We start from the raw sequence: 17,785 nt of genomic DNA, 5'->3' as shown, positions 1-17,785 counted from the left end.
CAGATTTGCTTAGGCTTTAGCTGTTATTTTCCAGTGAAAATTCAGACACTGAAGTATGTGTTTAGTAGTCAAAGGCTTCTCCTCTATGTTGAAGGCTGTTAGTTAAGGAAAATAGCACTAGGTTTAGATTCTATTAAGACCACAGGGAAGGAGACAGTTTATCTTGTGTGCAGCTTTGTGCTGAGCTGAAGTTGGTTTTCTTGCATTTTGACAGCCCTTTCCCACCTGAGAGCAGGGTGCACCAAACTGAGTAAAAAGCAATGTTTACTACCTCTGTAATGCCATGGCCCTCTCACTTGTCTTGCCAAAACTGACTGCCTAATCTTGCTGCCTCCTTTGGAAACAGAGCTGTACAGGTAGTAAAGGTGTTGCAGAGAGTGTTGAAGGAGTCTCTGAGAAAACATTAATCAGGAGACTCCTTGTGCTTGGTGTAGGGAAATGTGCCTTTTTGGCCATCAGGTAAAATTTGGTAATGCTTTACCTAGAAACAGTAAGCTAGGAACTTGGCTGGCTACAGGGATAAAGGTGATGCACCTGGAAAACATCCTTCTTTGGAGAAATTTAGAGTTGTGTTTAGTAGAGGGATATGCACCAGCTGTGTCCTTAACTGGTCCAGTGCTTTCCAACAGTTCTGTTAGCTGCAAAGGTGTAGTGTCAAACCTGACTTTATCAGTCTGAGCAGCTGATGTCTCCTGCACTGCTTGGTTGGGGTGCGTTTATGGAATTCCTGCTGAACAGGACCATCAGGACCAGAGCAGACAGGGTAAACTGGGACACTTTGCCTTTTCAAGACTGAGAACTTTGTCCAGAAGTGTAAACTGGGACACTTTGCCTTTTCAAGACTGAGAACTTTGTCCAGAAGTAAACCAAAGCTGGGGCATGCCATGGCATGCAGGAACCTTGTTGCACTGAGACTTTTTGAAGCAAGGGTCTCCAGGGAAGGTCTGTTCTGTTATAAAAAAACAGACCTTCCCCAGAGAAGGAAAATGAAAAATTAAAACTTCTTTTTTCATTGAAGTTAGTTCCTACTTATGTAGTAATGAAAAGTGATTTTTAGTGTACAAGTCAAGAAGAGTTGTGATAAAATTCAAGAGCAGCTGTGGTGAGTGGCAAAACAATTGTTAACGATGAGCACTTCGGTGGCTTGGGAGAACCCACTGTGGGATTTCTCTGCCCATTCCTGGCGGTCAGGACTGGGTGGAGGGTATTGAGCAATGCCTGTGGTCTGTCTGGGTTTAGCAGCAGAGCAGGTTGCAGAGCTTCCCACTGTGCTCCTCCAAGGCTCGTGGAGGCATTGACCTGCAGTTTATATGACAGGCTTTAGGCCAGATCTGTTCTTCTGTGTCTCAATGTGGCATTCTTGAAAGTGTCTTACCAGACTGCAAGCCTGAAAGGGGTAGTTTTGGGTACTTTGTGGGATAACTGCTGTTCTCAGAGGATTTGTGATTATTTTTTCACATGTAGTATGGGCATGTGCTCACATCTGTGAGGCAGAGCTATTAGCCGTGCACGTCTGCATTTCATTTGTGTCTCTGGCTGTTCATAAACTTTTACATTATGCTGGAGGTTTTTTTTCTTAATTACAAAAAGGATGAGAAACTGAAGTGATACTTTCACCTCTTTCAAGGCATGCCCTGCTTTGGCTCCAGGGGGCTTAAGCCACTTTGATTTCCCTTAGCTTAGGATAACAGTCTGCTCTTTTTTTTAAGAGCATGCAGTTCTGTGGACAGCAGAGGTGAGGAAAGCCCTGCTTTTTGCAGACCAGAGTCGTCCTCAAAACTTAAGAGGCTTTAAAAATCCAGTAAAGAGGGCTAGATACCTTGCTGACAGCAGCCAGAAGTAAATACTTCAGGAAAAGTGGAGTAAAAGCACTATAGTGTGATCCTCCCTCTGAAGCACTCTTAATTTTGGCAGCTTAATAAATTAGGGTCTTCCATGCAATTTGTTTAGACCATTGTGTTAAACAGGACCAATATGTGCCAAACCAAATATTAGTCCAATTCTCTCTGGAATCCATTTATAACCTTGGCTCCTGCCACAGCCGTTCCCCTGGCAGGGAATGTGGTCATTCACTTGCATTGTGCTGAAATAACTCTTTTATATGGGAATTTTGCAGGATGGCCCCAACCCTGCAGCAGGAGAGGTGGTCACCTGCCTCATACTCTGAAGCTAAACTGAGAGGTTTTGTCAACTGCAAATATACTGGAGAAATTCCTCCCGCCCCCTTTACATCCCTACAGCCGTCAAGTATTTTGACATGGGTGTAAAAGCTGCTGTGTTTGAATTTAGAAATTGGCCAGTGGGATGAGAATGTGCAGCTGTGGAAGGCACGAGTGCTCCAGCTCTGTCACTGCTCCTCTTGGGCCCACCTATTTCTGTGAGGCTTGTGGAAGCTTAAAGGGATAAAAATGGCCAGGGTAATTAGCAGATCTGGTAGAAATCAGTTGGTCTGGCTCAGAAATTGCTGGAGGTGAGAAGGCAGTTGACAAGCAGATAAAATCTCATGTGATTGAACTTATTTCTGTAGAAAATAAAATAAATTATTTTTTGATTATTATTATTCAAATTTTAAAAAGAAAACAAAAAAAAACCCCCAAACCCAAAAACAAACAAACAAAAAACCAACTTAATACTTAGTTCAAAACCTCAGCTGCAGTGGCTGGGTGTAGAAGAATCATCCAAGGGCATGCCATTTAGACAGGCAAACAGCCAGGGACATTGGAATCACACACTGCTTAGCTGCTTCACCTGCTGCAAAGGCTACCTGCTTCATATGGGAAATTGATTATTTGGGGGTAAAATGGAAATGGGATTCTCCCCCCCCCTCCCCCCCCCCCCCCCCCCCCCCCCCCCCCCCGGGATTCTTATGACACAGCATCCCAGTGGACTCTGAGGAGTATTTAACTTACTGGGAAGGGTGGCCAAATTCTCTCCCATCTAAATACAGCATCTGCAGCAGTGTGGAATGTGTGTTGTACAGCTGTGAATGTCTCAGGCATTCAGCGCGTCTCCTTTTTCACACAATAGCTTCTATTTATGGGTTTTCATTGAGCTGGACTCATGCATTCAACATGTCTTTGTGTGTGTTTTTCTTTTGTTTTTTTTGTTCTTTCCTTTTTTTTTTTTTTTTTTGCTTTTGTTTTTTAAGATTTGTAGAAACTCCGAGCCCCTTCTCCTGGAAGGAGAGTTACTACCGATCAGCCATGTCCCAGAGCTCTCAGCCCAGGGAATTCCTCAGCCCAGAGGTAATCCAGCATATCTGGGACTTCCTGGAACAGTAAGTAGCCCTTATGTGGAACATATGGAAGATGTTTTAGGGCAGGCTGCCTCTATAATCAGGCTGCTCAGGGGATTGATGCTGGGGAGCTTGGAGTCTTCTGTACTTGTTAATTAGATATGGATGTGATGATTGGATGTGTCAGTCTGTGGTGACTGACAGCTCTTGAGCTGTCCAGAGGTTCTACACACAGGCTGTGGGGACCAAATGCAGCGGTCAGCAGTGACACTGACTCTCTGCCAGGCCTCTGGTGGCTGAGCTGGCTGCTTCCTAAGGCACATGGTTGGCATTTTCCCTCAGGAAATGGGCCCATCACTCTGTGTCCAGGCTGCATGTTTTCCCCTTGCTGATACCAGGGAGGGAGAGGAGGTGAAGATGGTGCAGAGTTCACCCTGTCATGTCCATTGAATGAAAGAAAACTGACTCTGTTCCCATTCCTGGCTTGCCATGACTGATGCTGAAACAGTTACTGCCATAAATCCTCCATGACTTCTGTCTTTCAGTGATTTGACTCCTGTGCTCTTGCCTCAGAGCAAGTAAAATGTCCCTCCAGGCCCTGTCCTGTTCAGGGGCTGCTGTAGTACAGTGGTGAGGAGGTAGTTGTTCCTTAGTAATTCCTTACTTTGCCATGAGACTGGCTCATGGCAATGCCGAAGTCCTGGGCACGGGGGAAGGGAAGGAAGGCGGGGTGGTGGGAAATAGAACTTGGCCAATTTTAACTTCATTACTGTGTTCTTTCCAGGCCAATATGCTCAGTTCAGCCAATCGATTTAAACTTCATCGATGGCCCATCTGAAGATGGCTCCACAAACAAAATTGAGATCAGCATGGATTGTGTCCGGGTGCAGGACACGGAGCTGAATGACCCAATGTGGGTGAGTAAGGAGACACTTCCTTAACCTTTGGGGCAGATGGGGAGTTTTTGCAGGAGCTATTCCAGCTGTGTTGCCCCAGGGCCATCTTCCTACCTTGGCTGGCTCCTCACCTGCTCCTCCTTTCCTGCAGCAGCAATGGCAGGAGAAGGGGATGAGGCAGCTGAACTGGCAGGAGAGCTGAGGAGTCTGTTGCACTGGGTACTCAACCATCCCTGCACTCTCCCTGCTTAGAGATAGTTTGTGTGACCTCAGGGTTAAAATAGTTTGGATTCTGGGCACAGTTGCAATTTTGCTGACCAAGGCTAGAGGTTCTTCACTGGTTTTTCTTCTCTTGAGGGTCACACATGAATGAAAACTTGTTTTCAGACCATGGTTGGGTTCTTTTCCCCTCCTGTTTCTTCAGACTAGAGAGTGTTTGTAATGACTGTTGGCCATGGGGGTCTCAGGGATATGGCTCAAGACTGGAATGTAGATGAGGCACTGGTGGTTGCTGGTTCATTGCCTTTTGCACAGACTGGCCCTTTCTTAGCAATAGCTCTTCTGAAGAAGTGCTGTTCTTGCAGGCTGGAGCAGGAGGTATTTCAGGAGTCTGAGTTGTTCATGTCCTGTTTCTGTTCTTCTTGGGTTTTGTTTACTTTGGGGTACAAATAAAGTATAGTTTGAAATTTGTGTTGGTATCTGTAAATATTCTTGTTGTACTGTTTCCATCCTGAGAAACTGTTGTCATTTAACTCCCTGGCTAATCAACCACAGCTTTTAATGTGCCCAGTGATGGTGTGTTGGCAACCTGTATCCCGGTAGTGTTTGTGATCTGGAGGATTGTGTCTGCAAAGAAAGAGCTCCTGGTCATTCTGGTTGCAGTCTCTGGTGACAGGAGGTTTGACCTGTTAGTGCTGCTCTGGTGTGGCTGTTGGGGAGGCTGTAGTCCTCTTTCCAGGAAGGTTGCAAAGGGTTAAAAGGCCAATTTGAGGTTGGGTATGTGCCTGGCTAATGTGGTGAAGCTAATCCAAGTGCACAAGGAGAGGTGACTGATGTCAAGTCTGGTTATCTTTTGATTCACTATTTGATGGGGCACAGAGGGGTGAGGTACAAGCCTTCCATCTGGATCTTGGCTTTTTCCACCATTACAGCACAGCTCTAGTAAAATGGTGTCTCTTCAATAGTCCAAAAGATTCTACACATTTACAGGAGCTTCTGATTTTCGAAATGGATAGTAATGGTCTATTTGAACTATGTCCTCTTAAAAAACGATCCCCAATGGTTTAAAGATCATCAGCAGTAACTTTTCTCCTTCCATGCTCAACTCTGGATTTGTGGCATCGAGCACGAGCTCACCTCCCCATCCCCCGTTCCTCCAAGCTGTCTGCAGAGCACTGTGGTGGCTGTCGGGCTCACTGCAGGCCTGTTCAGAGTCTCCCTCTCCCGTCAGTGGTGCAGTGAAGCATGAAAGTCCTTTTCCCTTGTTAAGGTGAGGTGAGTGCTGCTGCCTGGGAAGGGGACAAGAAGCTTTCTCTATGCAGTTACTTCTTGCTGATGATGGGGTTGATCCCAGCCTTGCAGGAGGCATTTCTGGAGAGGCCAGGCTGCAGGGTGACTTCTTCTTGAGAAGTCTTTTTCACTGATGTGACAAGCTGAAGGGGGAGTGGGGAAATTCCATCCCATCCTCACCCTTACTGTAAAGGCAGCAGCTTGGAGTACATTAATGTATGTACATTAATAAATGTTCCAGTTTGTCTTCAGTGGAAGACAGCACCTTCTCTCAGTTGAATGCTGGACAAAAGCCTTCACAAAGCAAAATATGCATTGCAAACCTGTGCAAACAGCCCGTCTTTTAAAATGAGGAAAGCTCTTTTTACTCCCCTTACCACCACCACCACCTCCCTATAAATTTGCAAACATCCCTGACAGGTGACAACTCCCCTTGCAGAGAAGTCTGTGTTTGCTTTGCTGTTTCTGGGGCTCACCGGCGGCTGCAGCTTTCATTGGCAGAGAATGTGTAGCCTGGGGCAAGGTGTTTGCTTTCATCTGAAATACCTTACAACTCTCTTCCCCTCCAGCTTCTCTTTTCCTTTGGATAGCTTCGGGGCACGAGCTTCCCTTGCACCTGTCTCTCCTGTAACCTCAGCCATGTCACTTCTAGACAAGAGGTGCTGCACGCAGCTGATTGCAGCAAAGGGTTGAAGAGGGCAGATAAACACAAAGGAATGCAGCAGAAACAGAGGGGCCCTGGGAGATGAGCACTGAGATCAAGGCAGAGTGCTTTATGGTATCACATTTGTCTTAGGAAAAGACCAAGGCCAGTTTTTCTCCAAAATGCATCACCATGTGAGATTTAAATGGGTGCAGAGCAATTAGGAGTGGTTTATTTGAAACAATTGTCCTTGTGTGGACTTTAAAGCAATTCCCGTCCGCTTTTAAAATAAGCTTTGCACCTTCTTGCAATTTATGGCTGAAAAATGAAACTAGCGGTTTTAAAAGATGTCATTCCTTGATCCTAAGAGTTGTATTGGTGAGACCTGTGATTTTTTTAATTATTTTTTTAAATCATTATTTGACTTTTGGGGGTACAGGTGCTTGTTCACAACAGAGATAGCAGTAGGGAAGGAGCTGCAGTGCCTGAAGAAACTGTCCCATCAGTGGGCTGGAAAATGAGCATGAGTCCTGCCCTGCTGCACACCCATCAGTTGTGTTCATTGCCTTGAAAGTGCAACTGTTTGGGGAGAGACCTTGGGAGGAAGGTTGGGTGATGCAGAAACCCCTCTCAGCTGGGCTATAGCCCTGTCTCTTGCTGAGACCTTGCAGTTCTCACGTACTTGTTTCAAGGAAGAAATAATATCCTGTGCCTGTATAAGAAAGGGGTAAGAGAAACTGGTGATCTGCACTGCCTTGGAATGAAAATATCTGGGGGGATCAGGAAGAGGTTTCTGGGTCTGGTATAACATTAAACAGTCAGCAGTCTTCCCCAGCCATGTGCCTTGTGACTGGCTCTTTCACAATGGGTGGCCCATCCTGGCTGTCAGCTGTGGCCCTTCCTTTCCCCTGGTGTGAACCACAGGCAGACTGGGAAACCCCAGCAAAGATCTGCCTTTTTTGCATAACTGGAGTGAAGGGCTGGTGGGCCCTGTGGGTGTGGAGAACAGTCAGTTTCTGACATGGCCCTGGTGTGGGAAGGAGCTGCAGATGGCCAGGAAGGTGAGTTGAATATGTGTCTTTGGGGGGTCTCCTGCCATTCATTAAGTGTCCAAAGAAGGTGGTCCCCAACCTCTACTCTGATCAAGGATGTAGCCAGCAACTGTGGGGTGTGGTGGGGTGATGTCTAGCTCCCTGTGTTCAGGATGAACACTGATTGCAAAGCCTGTATCCTGCAGTGCTAGAAATCAGGTAATGTTATAGCAATTTTATATTTGTGTCTGACTGGTTAAATGCCCTGGAGCAACGGGGAGGAGGGGTCTGGAGATCTCTGTAGAAGCAGGCGTGTGGCAGTGCAATAACCCCTGCATTGTCCCGGAGCCCTCTTAGGGCTGTCAGCCTGCCCTACCAGGTGCAAAATTGCTTTCTTTTACCATCCCTCAAAAGTCCTGTAAACTGCTCATTGATGCTGAGAGATGCTGGTCTGGACCCAAACAAAGCTGCTTTGGGCTAAGGACTTCAGCAAGAGCATCCTGGTAAAAGTGTTATTTGCAGGGTTTGCAGAGTCTCTAAGTTGTCTGCCACCGCCATCCTACCAGTGTGGCCAGGGCTGCGGGGACCCTGTTTGCAGGAGCTGGAGTGCTGTCCCCAGGGATGGAGCAGCTCATCCCCCTCCCCCTGTGCATACCTTCCTGTCATGCCCCTGAGCGAGCCGTCCTCCTGCAGCCCCTTGCCTAACCAGTTCAGCGGAATGCCTGCTCCCCAGACAGTGCCGTGGCCAGAGTTTTCTTAACCTGGATCCATCCCTCCCCATAAAAGGCCTTTTTTAAAAAATTCATTTGTGCTCCCTCATCTTCTGCAAATAATCGTGGGGATTTGCTGTGTGTGGCTTGATTAGGCAATGCTGAGCAGCCTGTGGGCTGGGTTTCTGCCCTGGGGACGGTGGTGTGTATAGGGCTGGGTTCGGGTGTACAGCTTTTTGGGTGTCCCAAGCCAGGTAGCTACAGAACTTCCAGCGTGTGTTTCATAGTTTGAAAATTGAGAGCTTCAGCTCTGTGACTCTGCTGTTCTCCTTTATGCACAGAGGTGGAGATGGCTGTAGGATAGACTGGATGCATCCTGTGTAGGAAATGGAGGAATCAAGACTCTCAGCCTCAGTCCTTTTACCAATGACACATCTCAGAGTTGGTATTTGATGCTTCCCAATGGAAACAAGAAACCTTTCCCATATTTAATCTGCTGTAGGCTCATGAAGGAGCCACCCAAGCCACCTTGCACAGGATACCTTCCCATGCTGCAGCCCAGCAAGCTGTAGAGGAGCTGCTCTGGCCCAAAGTGGATGCTGGCTCTCTTGTGCATGCCCTCAGCCTTAGCACCATGTAAATCAGTAATTCATATTTGATGGCCATGCACTGAATTCCTGGTCCCCATCAGCTGGGAGCTGTGGTCGGGATCAGCTGTGCGTCTGTTGGACAGACCCAAAAAGCCCCCACCCCACTGTCCTGCATGACACTGTTGCATCCTACCCAGCACTTCAATATTAAAGCACAGGCTCTAAACTCTGTTAATTTTAGTTGCTTCCTTAGAAGTGTTTTTCTGGGTCAGGAGAGGAGAACTCCACTTGTTGTAAGGTAATGGCTGAAGAAGCAGATGAAAGCTGGTTATGGGGTGGTGGAACTGTGGGATGGGAACGATGTCCCTGTGCACCCACAGCAGGGCGGGGAGCTGATGTGGTGAGCAGCGCAGGAATAGTGCCTCAGTGCAGGGACTAACTAATACATGGTGTGTGCTGCTACAGGCTCTGGCAGCTGCCACAGCTCTGCATTTTGTTGGGAAATGGTTTTGCACCTGGAGGATGAGGCCAGTTTGATAAGGAGATGTAGCAAAGTGGCTTGTGTGGCCATCCGTTTCCATTCCCAGACTGACTATAGAAAGGAAGGAAGGACTTTGTACAGCACAGGGATGTGATCAAAGCTTTTATTACTGTCTGGTTTTTGTTTGAGAGAGTTTGAGGCTTGCCAAGTTTCTCTTCTTTGTGGTTATTTATTCGTTCCATAGCTGTGCAAAGAAAGTTGAGATTATGCAAAGGCATTTCCATAATGAGCAAAGGCATTCTTCTATTGGAAGCTTCCCTCCAGCACCTCTTCTGTTTGCAGTTGAACTCAGAAGCTCTCCTAATTTAGGTTTGGCTTTGTAATCCCGCTGGATGTTTAATCTTTCACTGTGTAGGTCCCTCCAGATGATTTAATCATCACATTTAGGGCTGCAGATCCAGATCTAGAAATGGTCAGTTCTTTCAGATAAGAATGAATGTAAAGAATTTATCTGTACATTTAGTTTGACCAAAACCTGAAGACTGTCCTCATCTTGTGTGTAGCAGGGCTCTAAAGACATATTTATGTTTCTTTAGAATAATTCTTCCCTAGCTCCCTTTCCTGTGCTCTTTGGCCCTAGTTCTGGCTGCAGACCATGGATGGCTGCATTTCTTCTTGCAGGAATGCTGCCAGTTGATGAGTAGTATCCTTACACCAAGTGTTTTGTTCTTAATGTCAATTCCCAGGATTCTCAATGGTATTGAAGAAAACTAATGGGTGATCTGTCTGCTGTGTGATCATTTTGGAAACATATTTAAAATTTCTTTACATTTTCTTCCCTTTCAGCACCTTGCTATACATTCATCTTGGGAAGGAATAAACTAATTCTGAGCTGAAAAGCACAAACCTGCTGGGAGAGAGTCACATATGAGATGGGGTGTTTCAGGAGGGGTGGCTTTAACTCCCTAACTCTATTTCTACGAGCACCTGAAGTGGAAGAGTGTGGTAATTGGAGTCCTGTCCTCTGCCTGTATGTAAATGCCTCCAAACAAAAGGTGCAGTCACTTTAGAAAACATCTTCCTCAAGCAGCTAGGCCTGCCTCCAAAGGTTTCTGTGGTGCTACACATGCTCCTTGAGCAAGTATGGAGCAATAATGTGTTAGTGCTTATTTTACATCTTTAAAAGGTCTGCACAAACACTTAATTAAAAGGCATCTTGATCTTGAAGCAGTAGATTGTAGGCACCTTTGCATCTGGAGCAAGTTTAAGGTTTATGGTGTCTTGATGGGAACTTCACTCATTGTTTCTATCTAGTTGATAGGATCCTCTTTTTCCCCAGAATTCACCTTCCTCTGGACATTTTGGTTTTGTGTTGTTATTTTTTGTTGGTTTTTTTACTTTTTTTATTCTAAACCAAATTGTTTGAAGAAAGAAAATAAGGTCCTTTTCTCTTGTTAGCTGGAAGTAGGGTGATGAATTGAGCTGTCCATATCCAGCCAAATGAAAACTTAGTGGAGCTTTGTGGCACCCCTCTTTGTGAGGTGACATGAGTGGAGGATGGGAAGTACCTCATAGTGCTGTTTCAAGCTGCAGAGCTGACCGTGCCAGGGAGGGGGTTCTCTTTCCAGGCTAAGGCAAACCTGGAGCACAGCCCTGGGAATGTCCTGCTCCCCTTCCTTGTCCAGCACAGCCAAAGTGTCTGTGCTGCAGCCAGCTGTGGGGTGTAGCTTTTGTTTTAAAAGTTCTCTCTTGCATTAATTGGGATTCTTGCTTTGAAGAGAGTCATAGGCATCCAAAGTCTCACTGTATATGTTGCTTTGTGGTTCTGCAGATCCTGCCCACAGTCCTCTTAATGACTATTATTTTTTTCTTCCAATATTTCAAGAGGAGACTTTTGGACTAGGTAATGTTTTCTACTGAATGTCACTACCATCTGCTTTCCACCTCACTGTCACTGATTTGATAGCAGTGAAATTAATGAGGGAGTGAATTGTCAGGCAGTCACAAAAAATTAAATCAGTCTCTGTGAAGCGTAGATTAAGGAGTGGTTTGTGGCCTGGGTTCGTTTGCTCACTGCTGACTGAACTCTAATCAGCAGCTGAATTTGCAGAGATTAATGAAAGATCAAAGGAGTTTTCAGTAACAAGTATAACTTTCACTTTAAAAGCGTGGACTTCTATCTCCAGCCTGCTTAAATAGGAGGAAAAGGTACCCTGAAGCACTCTTATTTCCCCTTGAGAGCATGGATGGGTATGGTAGACCTCATGGTGATGTCCAGACTGAATTAAAATTAAACAAGTCTGCACCAAAAGAGATCAATCTTCTGGGAAGGACCAGCACTGCAAAGTGCAACATTTCTTCATAGGAAAAAAGGCATAAACAGGCTTCCTGGCTTCTTGCCTCAGGAAGTGTGTTGCACTTGAAGGCACCTGGGCTATACTGGGTAACAGCAATATGTTAATGAGAAAAGTGTGAATGGCCATGGATTGCAGGGTCAGTGTGTAACCAGAGGTTTGGAAGACTTTTCTTGAATTATTGCAAACTGGTAACTTCCTTTTAAATACTGGATTATTGTAAAAGGGCTTGTGTGGGAGGGAGTTGGGAGCAGAGACCGGTTGGAGAGAGCTGCTGTGATTGTGCATTTATAAACAGGTGTGCATTTCATGAGACCAATCTGTAGTTTATATAAGATAAGGGAAGAACAACACTTTCCCCTCAGCTGCTTGTGCAAGAACAGCCCTGGTCTGTCAACAGTTGCTTCTTTTTCTAATTGAAAGCAAAAGCTCTGTAATCTGTCGCCATCTCCTCCTTCCTTTCCCTGGCTAGAGTGCTTGGTCTCTCGGGTGAAGGTTAGTGCCATGACCCTGCCCTACCTCCAGCTGGTGGGGCGGACTGTTTATGCCAATCAGGAGCAATTTTCATGAATTTTCTTGTGTAACTTCCCCCCTCTTATCTTTTGAAAAATACTTTATAAATATGGGGAGTTGAGGGGGTGGTCATTCATGCTGTGCTGAGCATCCAAAGATCCTCATGAGGCAAAAATGCAGTAATGTTGAGGGTCATTACCCCAAACAAAGAGCTGCCCTGGCTTGAACCCCCAGAGTCTCCTGGTCACATCTCTATGCTTGAGTGTTTGATTGACCCATGGGTTTGTGTTCATCAATGTAAAAGTGTCTGCTGGCCAGTGGTTTTGAGGGCTTATGTGCTACCTTGCCAAGAAACCTGTGTCCTGATGGTTTTACCTCTAAGCTTTCACAGTGAAAGCAGCTGTTCTTTAGAAAGAATCACTAGGGTACATTAAAAGTGGGAAAATTAGATAAAAGGAGCATCAGGGATAAACAGAAACTTTTTGATAAGTGATCTGTATGCTTTGTCTGCCTCCTGTGTCATACACCAATTGTGGGAGGTGAGTCACTGCTGGCACTTGAGTGGGAATGTCCCTTGATGGGCTTGCAGCGTTTTTGGTTGTGCAGATGGTGGGGAAGGTGTGGGGACCTTGCATCACCTTGGCTGGAGAGCTGAATCTCTCCGGAGGTCTTGCTCTCATTAAATGGAGCTCTGCAGCTGGAGGGCAGAGGCCCCAGGGGCTTCGTGCGCCCTTCCTAAACCAATATTGCACAGTGGTTGTGAAGGGAACTGGTTTTGTTTCACAATTCCTTTCCACCTTCCCTCTCCCTGCTCCCCCACCATGTAGCGTTATCTCTTGACATGATGCCATTAACTCTCTAATTAGCCCTAGGGGTGTTCTGGGGGAGATAACGAGACTGTAGGAGCTCAAATAAGCAGCGTGCGCAGATGTTTACCCAGGGTCGGAGGGCAGGGCTGTTGTGACAGGCGATTGCCTTGGGGAGGGCATGTTCTTTGGGAAGGAGGAGCTGACCTGCACCATGGGCAGAGCTTGGAGCTGGGCTCTCCTCCTGCCTTTGGCAAGTCCAGCTATTTACCCTGCACTTTTAAAACGCAGGGGAAAAAAATGAAGTTAGGAGTCCTTAAAAGAAGGGTTTGATCCTTGGTACTAAGCATTTCCATATGGGACGTGTTCCTAACTTGAAGGTTCATATATTTGAGTGCGATTCAGAGGAATTTCTGGGCTTCAGACCTGTCCCTGGGTGAGTGGTGAGGAAACAAGGAGGGTCGAATTTGTGCTCCTGGGTGCAGCAGAGAGGTTACTCTCAGAGCTAGGGGTGCCTGGTCCCTCTCTTGCGTATGGATCAGCTGCCATTCCATGCGGTGGTGTGGAGCAGCCTGCCTGGGATGCACACAAGGCTGTAGCCAGTCAGCAGCAAGTAGGATGTTGCCTTTTTTACCTCATCTCTTTTTTTATTTGTTCTGTCTTACCATAAATGGTTGGATTAAAAATAAAAAAGAGGAAAGTCCCTGTTTCAGGGACCATGTTGTTTTTCCCGCTCTTCTTCAGGGTTTGAGCAGTGAAGATCACCTCTGCATGAGTTTTCAAGAAGGCAGGTTGATTTTTGCATTTTTTTGAAAGTATTTTATTTTTGCTCTTTAACCTGGCTTCCTGCTATTGCAGAGTACACATCTGTCCCTGGAAGATCTTCACTGGAAAGATCTGTCAGAGCCAATTGGCAGAGGCTTGTTTTTTGACCATTCAGCAGTTATTCAGAGGTAACAGGAAAAAAAAATCCACCAAAAACTGTTCTATTTTTTCCCCTCATCCTCCTGTTATCTCAGTCCTAATTTGTAAACATTTCTGAGTTAAGTGAATGTCACAGTCCGTGGTGACACGGTCGATCCAGATGCTATTTTTATACGAGTGGGAGGTCTGAGCAGAATTTTTTTTATTTGATCTGCAGGAAATTGTGCATGAACTGCCTAACATGCAGGCAGGTGTGCATCCACGCTCCTCCCTTCTACAAGAAATTACACAATCACCAATTAACACTGCAGTTGTGGTAATGACTTTTTTAATCGTCACAATTTTGCGCACTTACCTTGTGACCAGGGAGGGTTATTGAGAACTCGCATGTGGTACTGGTGAGAGGAGCTGGGATGAGCCATGAAAGAGCATGGGGAAACAGCATTCAAACAAAGAATCTGAATCAGCAGTTTGACTTGGCCGACAGCTCATTTTGGAAACTTAGGGGTCTTGTTTGCATTTTATTTTGTTCTTCGGCATACCAGCAGGAGCCACAAAGCATTGCCAGAAGCTTTCTAGAATATCTGAGTCAGACCTGGGAGGGTTGCAGCTGAAACTTTCAAATCTAACTAGCAATTATTATTTTTAGTTTCCTACAGTATTGGAGGTAAATTACTTTGAGGAGACTTCCTTTCCTGAGGCTGAACTACTTTTTTTTTTTTAATTTCAATCCAACTAAGCATCCAGAACATAAGTGCCAGGCTTTTCTCTCGATGCTTTGAGTTGCTTTCTTTGTTTCCTACTTTATTCTTTTCCTGTTTGGGGTGGGGGAGAGCTTGTTGGACTACAAAAATAGAGTTAAACCTTGTTCATCTGGCCTCAGCAAGAAGTAATTCGTACTAATGTCTGAAAGGAGAGCCTTTGCCTGAATCTGTTTGCTTTTTCTGATTAGGCTAATTGGTATGATAAGGCATAATCTCTGTTTACAAAGATTGTCTTGCCATGACTTTAGACCATTACAGTTGATGATTCCCTTGGAGACTTGTCCAGAAGGCTCAGACAAATTATAACTATCACTGTCCCATGGCTGAAAAGTGAGTGTGGAGTGTGAGGAGGTGGGGGTGTTCTTCTGCTTTTATGACTCAGCCATTTAAGCATAGGGTATTTCAGGAAATCAAGTTTTCCTCTAAAAACCCCAAAGAGATGCTGCCTGGCTGCTGTTAGGTTGTTGGTGGCTCATCTATATGAAAATTTTGTATCTGCAAAAGGAGAGAATCAAATGAGGATCTGGGAACTTTTCTTCCTCATGATAAGGTGGAAGGGTTCGAGCCTTTACTTTTCCCTTGTGCCACTGGTGCCAGTATGAAATCCAAGGCATGGCACCAGCCTGTGAGACAGGGAAGCATCTTATGAGGAGAGTGCATTTAGGTCTGAAGCCAGTGAAACACAGTTTGGGTCCCTGGGGTGATGAGAGGGACACACTCGTGCCTGGGCTGCAGCAGCATTGGTGGGCGCAGCGTCAGGTGTCTGCTCTGTTACCTCCTGCCACCCCTGCTGGGGTGGTGGTGTCCTCCTTTGTGCCCCTTATGGATGATGGATTTGCAAAAAGCCACTTGTCCAGCATCTGCTTCAAGGTGACCGCACAGGGTAATGCATCTGAAACACTGAGCCAGGTCGGGGCTGTGTGTACAGAGGGCAGGGATTTGTGCTGACATGTCAATTTATTCATGCTATATACACCTCTCCTCGTGTTTGACATGCAGATCTCTTTGGATAAACTTCCATGTATCTCTCTTTATCTGGGTGTTGTTTCACCCACAGCCACCTCCAGCCACCTGTGGGGCAGAAGATGGCAGATACCTCACACAACAATGCTGCATTAATGACCTGGAAAAGGAGGATCTTCTGAGTTTCATAGCATAGCTGTGAAAGACATTTTTGCAATGACCTGCTGAGGTTGGGAGATTTATGTATGTGCCTTCCCCTCCTCTTTCCTTACCCTCCATAGTTTTTGAACTCATGAGCCAGTATTGAAAACTTGACAGTATTTAGGGATCAAAATGGTCATCTGAGCACAGCATAACTATTCCTCACTGTTGGACAACAGAAAATTCGCGGTGACTTCTTGCTTTGTGTCCAGCTCCGTGTAAGCTTTCCAGTGATGCTGCAAAGTGCCCTGTTTGGCTAACGGTGCTGTGGCTGCTCCCTGCAAACTTTGCCTGGATCGCCAGATTAGCACTGGTGTGGCTTTTTGGCTTGTGCCCATATCAGGTGAGATCAGATAAGTACATCGGGCACAGCCCCTGGTCTAACTTGGTGCTGGCGAAGATGGAGAGGAGGGCAAGGGGCTGTGGCAGTGGTCTGTTGAGTTGTTCCTGTGATGTAGGAAATCTGCTGTGTGCTCAGCAGGCTCTTGCTGGTAGCTCAGGAGCGCTGAAGGTGTGTGTGGCCCCAGCGTGAGCTGGGATATTGCTGGTGGTGGTAGGTGGGGAGGCTCAGTGCGCCTCTCTGCAGCCTGTTCTTGGAAGTGCCTCTTTGCACTGTGAGTTGGGAAGGTGGGAAGGTGCACAGGAAATGCTTCCAACCTTTTGCTTGCAGCCAGCAGCCCCAGTGAGCTGTGCTTGCAGGGTGAGAGCTAAATCAGGCCCCTACCCTGCTTCTTGTGGCAAGGGGCTGCTGCGGGGGAAGGGGGACACTGTAATCCTCTGCTCTGTATTTGTTCTTGTTTTGCTTCCTGCCTGAAGATGGTTTTGCTCCGTTTTATTATTGGGCAGCCTTATGAACGTGCTGCCTGGCTTCGGCCTGGAATAGGCTGGTGAGCTTGCAGTGTGCTTTAATTTGCAGAGCTGCCGTGTGCAAAGAACGCAGCCCAGGAGCCGCCAGCCCCCTGAGCAGCACAGCCCGCTCGCCCCGTGAGCCCGAGTCCCTCCCTGCGTGCCCAGCCAAGCTGGGGTTAAATGATGCCCGGGGCCGAGGCGTGGCAGGAGCAGCGGCAGCTCCTGGGGCAGGAGCGGGGCTGCGGGGAGGTGCTGAGGCCGTGTGTGGGTGTCAGCCCTGCCCAGGACCCTTGTCCCTCCCTGCAAAGCCCCTGTGGATCAGTCTCTCGCCCCCCGCAAGTGGGAGGGTGGCTCGGTGTTCCCCGGCAGCGCTCGCAGTCCGTGCTCTGCGTTTCCGCAGAGCCCTGCTTGACGACAGGTCCTCAAATAAAGTTCGGAGCGCTGTCATTAGGCTGGGAGGGCGGCCGCGCTCTGATCTGGATGTTTGGTTTCCTCTCTCCCCCCTGCCCAGCCCTTCGGAAAGGTGTTCTGTTTCTCCTGGCGCGGTGGCGCTTCGGGAGCAGCTGCCTTTTGTTCTGCCGTGCATCCCGCTCGCCCGGCGGGCGGCGGATCCCCGGGGTGTCCGGAGGGGCTCGGGGTGCCGCCAGCACAGCGCTGACCTCGCTCCCCCGGCACGCTCCGGGGGCTCCCTGCGGGACACCAGGGCAGGATAAGGGGTTTTGTCTGCTTGTCCAGAGTAAAATCACAGTGGGATCTCTCCCGCAGATCTCAGCTAAGTGCTCTTTCTCTATCTTTCTTTTGAAAAGTTTGCCGTGGGCATTGTGTCCAGGTGGTTTTTTAGTGAGTGGTACCCAAAAACTTCTCCTATATATTAATTCAACACTGTGAGTCCCTTTGGACGAGTTGTTGTTTTTTACTTATTTTTTAACCATGGTGCAAGTTCGAAGCAATTGCAGAGAAAAAGGGAAAAAAAATGTCGCCGGAGTGATGCCCTGCAAACACAGGACCTGTTTGCTGTGAGTGTGGATGGGAGCACACAGATGATGGAGAATGTAGCTGGATTATGGTGCATGAAACCAGTGACTGACTCTTAGAAAGCTCCTTGGGGTTTTTGTCCCATATCTGCACACAGCAGCAGCCAGATACTTGGCTACTTTACGGCACCATCAGTGTTGAGCATTGCATCTCAATCCCTTCCTGAATGTTTTGGTTCTTGGTAGCAGCAAAGCCTGTGCCTGGGAAAAAACAGCCCTGGAATCCTTGCAGAAAATAAATAAATAGGAGAAGTTCCTTGGAGCAGCTCCTTTAGAGCAACT

The 17,785-nt window shown here is 47.0% G+C and overlaps 1 protein-coding gene across 5 annotated transcripts in view; it reads left to right on the top strand.

Annotated features, from left to right (window-relative positions):
* The window catches only part of TP63 (tumor protein p63), a 101,420-nt gene that overhangs the window by 14,973 nt on the left and 68,662 nt on the right, over positions 1 to 17,785 (top strand). For all 5 annotated transcript variants that reach the window (XM_032119653.1, XM_032119654.1, XM_032119660.1 and 2 more), the window contains exons 2-3: positions 3,149 to 3,277; positions 4,020 to 4,152. In XM_032119653.1, the coding sequence (XP_031975544.1) occupies positions 3,149 to 3,277; positions 4,020 to 4,152 (262 nt within the window). The remainder of the gene's footprint in view (positions 1 to 3,148; positions 3,278 to 4,019; positions 4,153 to 17,785) is intronic.

Source organism: Corvus moneduloides, chromosome 10 (genome assembly GCF_009650955.1).
Source record: "Corvus moneduloides isolate bCorMon1 chromosome 10, bCorMon1.pri, whole genome shotgun sequence".
Classification (NCBI taxonomy): domain Eukaryota; kingdom Metazoa; phylum Chordata; class Aves; order Passeriformes; family Corvidae; genus Corvus; species Corvus moneduloides.
Note: the sequence above shows the minus strand (reverse complement) of the source record. Positions and strands in the feature narration are given on the sequence as shown.